Source organism: Populus euphratica, unplaced genomic scaffold, assembly GCF_000495115.2.
Source record: "Populus euphratica unplaced genomic scaffold, PopEup_1.0 scaffold764.1, whole genome shotgun sequence".
NCBI classification, from domain to species: Eukaryota; Viridiplantae; Streptophyta; class Magnoliopsida; order Malpighiales; family Salicaceae; genus Populus; species Populus euphratica.
Window position 1 is genome coordinate 108,154 of NW_011500632.1, and position 4,641 is coordinate 112,794.

General features: G+C 26.2%; 1 protein-coding gene across 1 annotated transcript; it reads left to right on the forward strand.

Moving 5' to 3' along the window:
* The first annotated feature begins 1 nt into the window (after window position 1).
* LOC105115787 (dCTP pyrophosphatase 1-like) lies at window positions 2-1,575 on the forward strand. Its single transcript, XM_011012807.1, has 2 exons — window positions 2-118; window positions 1,067-1,575. The coding sequence occupies exons 1-2, from the start codon at window positions 2-4 to the stop codon at window positions 1,400-1,402; spliced, it is 453 nt and encodes a 150-aa protein (XP_011011109.1). The 3' UTR covers window positions 1,403-1,575.
* The last annotated feature ends 3,066 nt before the right edge of the window (window positions 1,576-4,641 follow it).

Here is a 4,641-nt window from a genome sequence, read left to right on the forward strand (position 1 = left end):
GATGGCAGGAGTGGAAGAGAGGGTATCCCTACAAGACCTCAAGAAGAAAATGGCTGACTTTGCAAAGGAAAGAGACTGGGACCAGTTTCATAGTCCTAGAAATCTCCTTTTGGCCCTGGTATGTTGCTCCTCTTCCTAACCCTAACTACAATCTAGAATAAGCACACCATATTGATATACCTTTGTCAAATATCTATGCTTTGTTTTGTTTTGTATCGGGATTTTTCTGTAGTCCCATCAGAGCTTGAAACAAAGTGACAAACCCCATTTCTCTCTACTAAAATTTATGCGTGTTAGGCCTAAGTGTGTGTAAAAGCTGCTTAATTTTATGCATTTTCATGTTGTATATTACTATTGATCTTTGGCTTTCAATTCTTTAGTCTCAATTCTCCTTTTTGGTCAAGTCTTATGATTTAGCTCCTTTAAAGTATTATATATTAATCTACTGGAAAATACAGACAATGACTGAATCTGATCGTTTGTTGAAGAAGAAAAGGAGGATAAATGGTTTACTGACCCTTTCTTCATGTTTCTTCTAGCATTAGACCATTTGCTTTTTGATTTTTTGCCAAAAAGTTTTAAACCCAACTGCATAATCTCCTTCTTTTTATTCATAGATGGTGCTGGATCTTTTTCAGTTGGATAGTTGCACTCCTCCCTTGTCTATTTTCTAGTTATACTCTCTGAATGGTTTCTCGGATCCAAGTGAAGCTAAATAGATTTTTTATCTGCTTTCTTACTTGCCCATGTTTGTATTTTGCTGCTCGAGTGGTTTCTTGTATATGAATTTTGAAAAATTGAAGAGGTTGGGCGTCGAAAAGCTAGAACTTCATCAGCTTCCACTGTTTGAAACCGCATGTTTTTCTATTGCACAAGTAAAGCAATGGCAAGCACCATTTCTGGGCCACATTATGTTTCAGAACAAGACCCCACATTGTTTGATTATAACTACAGTTCTTATGTGAAGGCGCGATGATAATAATGGTGGAGGTTTCCCTGTCAGGCTCATGTCTCGCTTCAGTATTTCGGTGTGTGATTGTATTTTGTTGTTTTGTTCGTGTTTCAGGTGGGAGAGGTAGGTGAATTGTCTGAGATATTTCAATGGAAAGGAGAGGTTCCAAGAGGGCTCCCTGATTGGAAAGGTGAAGAAAAAGAGCACCTTGGAGAGGAGTTATCAGATGTGTTGCTGTATCTTGTTAGGCTCTCTGATGTATGCGGTGTTGATCTTGGTAAAGCTGCCATGAGAAAGCTGGAGATCAATGCCATCAAGTACCCTGTTCAGCTCTGTAAGGGCACCTCAGAAAAAAAACTGCCAATCAACGCAGGCAACAATGCTAGTGGTGATGGTGTTACAGGGAGCATTTATAGCAACAGCAGCACAAGTAACAGTAATGGTGTCTGATGTTCTGAGATGATGTCCTCTCTGACTTTCGTAGCAGGCCTCCCGTCTGAGGTTTAGTATACACTAGCTAGTAGCCTAGTGCTGGTCTTTTTCTCTTTTTGTTTGATAGTGTTATGTAGCAGTACATTAATCTACCACCATTACATATATACTGTATTTTCATTAGGGAATAATGTGTTTGTTTTTGCCGAATCTTTTTCTTAAACTCAGATTTACTTGAAAAAATATTAAAATAATTTTAAAAAATAATTTGTAAAAACAAAAAAAATTATGGACATTCTTTATGCTTCCTCTTGTCTTTTCTCACAGATGGATTTGGAACGAACTTGATGTTGATGTTGATGTTGAAGTGGAGTGGCGTGAATAGTGTCTCGCTTCGCATGAGTGCAATATGGATTGGTGAATTAAATTATCTTAATTTTAATATTTTTTTTCTTAATTATCTTGTTTTATTTACTAATTTAATGACGAGCTTTTATGCATGATTTAAATATTTATAAAAATCAAAGTGGTTGTTTTTAATACAAGCTTTTATTACAGTTCTTTTAATCAAAATTAAATGCATATCATTAATATTGCTATTATCATATAAATAACGGCTTTAATTATATTTAAAAAAAATATAAATTATTATTATATATTTTGATATTTATATGTGTAATTACAGCTAGTAACTAAAACACTTATAGTACTGTATATATAAGTGAGGCTCCTCATTTGAAAATACATAGAGAGGGAAAAAAAAATACTTATATATATATATATGTATACACACACACACATATATATATACATGTACAAATAATACTTGAGTCCTAATGGAATATATTATATTTCAAATTTGTTTTTACTCTATGAACTTCGTGTGTCTATATATTATTTATGATCTAGATTAATAAAAAAAAACATTGTTATTTGTATTTATAATTTCATAAATGTAATGTAAATTACATGAATATCATAAATGTAAACATTTTTATTTGTATTACATAATTTGATAAATGTTATTGAAGGACAGATACTAGGCTTGATCATTTTCTGCTTTTCTTCTAATTTTTTGATTTTTTTCTAGTCTTTCAAAAAAAAATCAGTAGATTTATTTGCTCTTTATTTTTGACATGGTTCTTAAATACAAGTAGATTTTTATTTGATTTTTATTAATTATTTTATCAATTATTATGTAACTTGCATGAAAAGTATAATACTAATAATAAATTATTTATGAAAATTCAACTCAAATTTTTTTATTCTTAAATATTTTAAATAGATTTAGAATATGGTTTTATCATATTTATGATTCTTTTAGTTTTTGATCACATATAAAATATGAACATTTAATTTTGATTATTTTTTTTGTTGACTTGCTTCAAAAATAAAGAGAAACAATGATTCCACTTAAAAATATTATGTTTTCTAAAATAACTAAGAGATGTATCAATAGAAAATTTTATCTTGATAGAAAAAAATAAATCAAAATGATTATATTTTCATATTGAATAATATTATCAAAAATTTTCACAAAACCTTGATATTTACAAAAAACAAATATCCTTAAATCTTTTAAATAGATTTAGAATATGGTTTTATCATATTTATGATTCTTTTAGTTTTTAATCACACGTAAAATATGAATATTTAATTTTGATTTTTTTTTTGTTGACTTGCTTCAAAAATAAATAGAAACAATAATTTCAATTAAAAACATTATATTTTCTAAAATAACTAAGAGATGTATCAATAAAATTTTTTATCTTGATCAAAATAATTATATTTTTATATTTAATAACATTTTTAAATTTTTTCATAAAACCTTGATATTTACAAACTTGTTATAGAAAACATTAAAAGGTGTGGCCATTTAACAGGTACATCAACATTGCTGACCACCTTATATTTTGCTTATATTTTGCTGTGAATTAACTCTTCACGAATCTTTATTTTTTTTATTTTATTTTAATCCTCAAAACTTTTTCTTACACGATTGCATATTTTCATGTTTAATAAAAATAACAAAAAAAATTCATGAAACCTTGACATGTTTTCTTGTTTAAAAAAATGTTGGGTCTCCACAAAGTTATAAAAAAAACACAACAAGGTGCGGTTGTTTTACTCTACATTGACAAGTTATAAAATGTTCATATTTTATCTTTTTTCTATTTTTTTTGGTGATTGTATTTTTTGAGCTAAATTAAAAAATAATTGAATTAAATTTATTGGTTAAAGACAAGATTAAAAGAAGAGAGCATCAAAGAGAAAAAAAGCGTTGAAAATAAGTGATGAGTTTAAAATTATATTTTAATTCTTAAACTTTATAAATTATATCTATTTGATCTCTTTATATTTTTTACAATTTAATTTTAATATAAAAAATTTATTTTATTTTTTTATTCTTGATTTGAGAGATAAAAGAGGAACTACTAGATTTTATTAGTAAAAAAAAAAAATCAATATCAACACCAATTCTGCCAACATAAAAAATAAAAGTCTATGCATGGGCTGATTAGTTTTTTGTAATTTCACTTATTTTTTTTAAGAAAATATGCTTTGTATATTTTTTTTTAAATTTTAAATTTATATTTAAATTAATGCTCATTCTCTTTGTTTTTTTAATCATGTTTTAAATAGTTGTTTTTTAAAAAAATTATCTTGTATGTATTCAATTTTTAAAAAGATTATTTTAATGTATTTATAATTTTTTCAATGTTTATATAATCAAACTATATTTATAAAAAAATATTTATTTTTTATATAATTTTTAATAAATACAACCTTGTGAAATATTTTTTTCATTTCATTTCATTTAATTTATTTTATGCACATATCTATTTTTATAATCATTTAATTAAATAAAAAATTAATTTTAATAAATAGAATTATTGAATACAATCAAATAAATGATCCTTCTTGTAAAATTAAATGTTTTTATATATCTCTCTCTCTTTAATTTTCCAGATATATATTTATTTATTATTAATATCTTTTTATTTATTTATTAATATATATGTTTTTTAATTTATCTAATTAAATACATACATAAAGTTTTTAATTTATATTTATTTTTTTATGTAAAAAACATTTCAAAGAAACCTTTATATTTAATATTTTTATTGAAAAAAAACTTAATTCGTATTAAAATGTGTAACAAATATCTAGTATTTTACAAACACATTACTATCACCATTTCCATCCCCGCGGCCGGCCACCACGGTCACCATCTCCGATGTCTCCATCGTCACCCC

Bases quoted from the DNA above. Each gene is read 5' to 3' on its own strand.
- LOC105115787 (XM_011012807.1), top strand. From the start codon at position 2: ATGGCAGGAGTGGAAGAGAGGGTATCCCTACAAGACCTCAAGAAGAAA. The intron at 119-1,066 runs GTATGTTGCTCC...TTCGTGTTTCAG, and splicing joins GAAATCTCCTTTTGGCCCTG to GTGGGAGAGGTAGGTGAATT.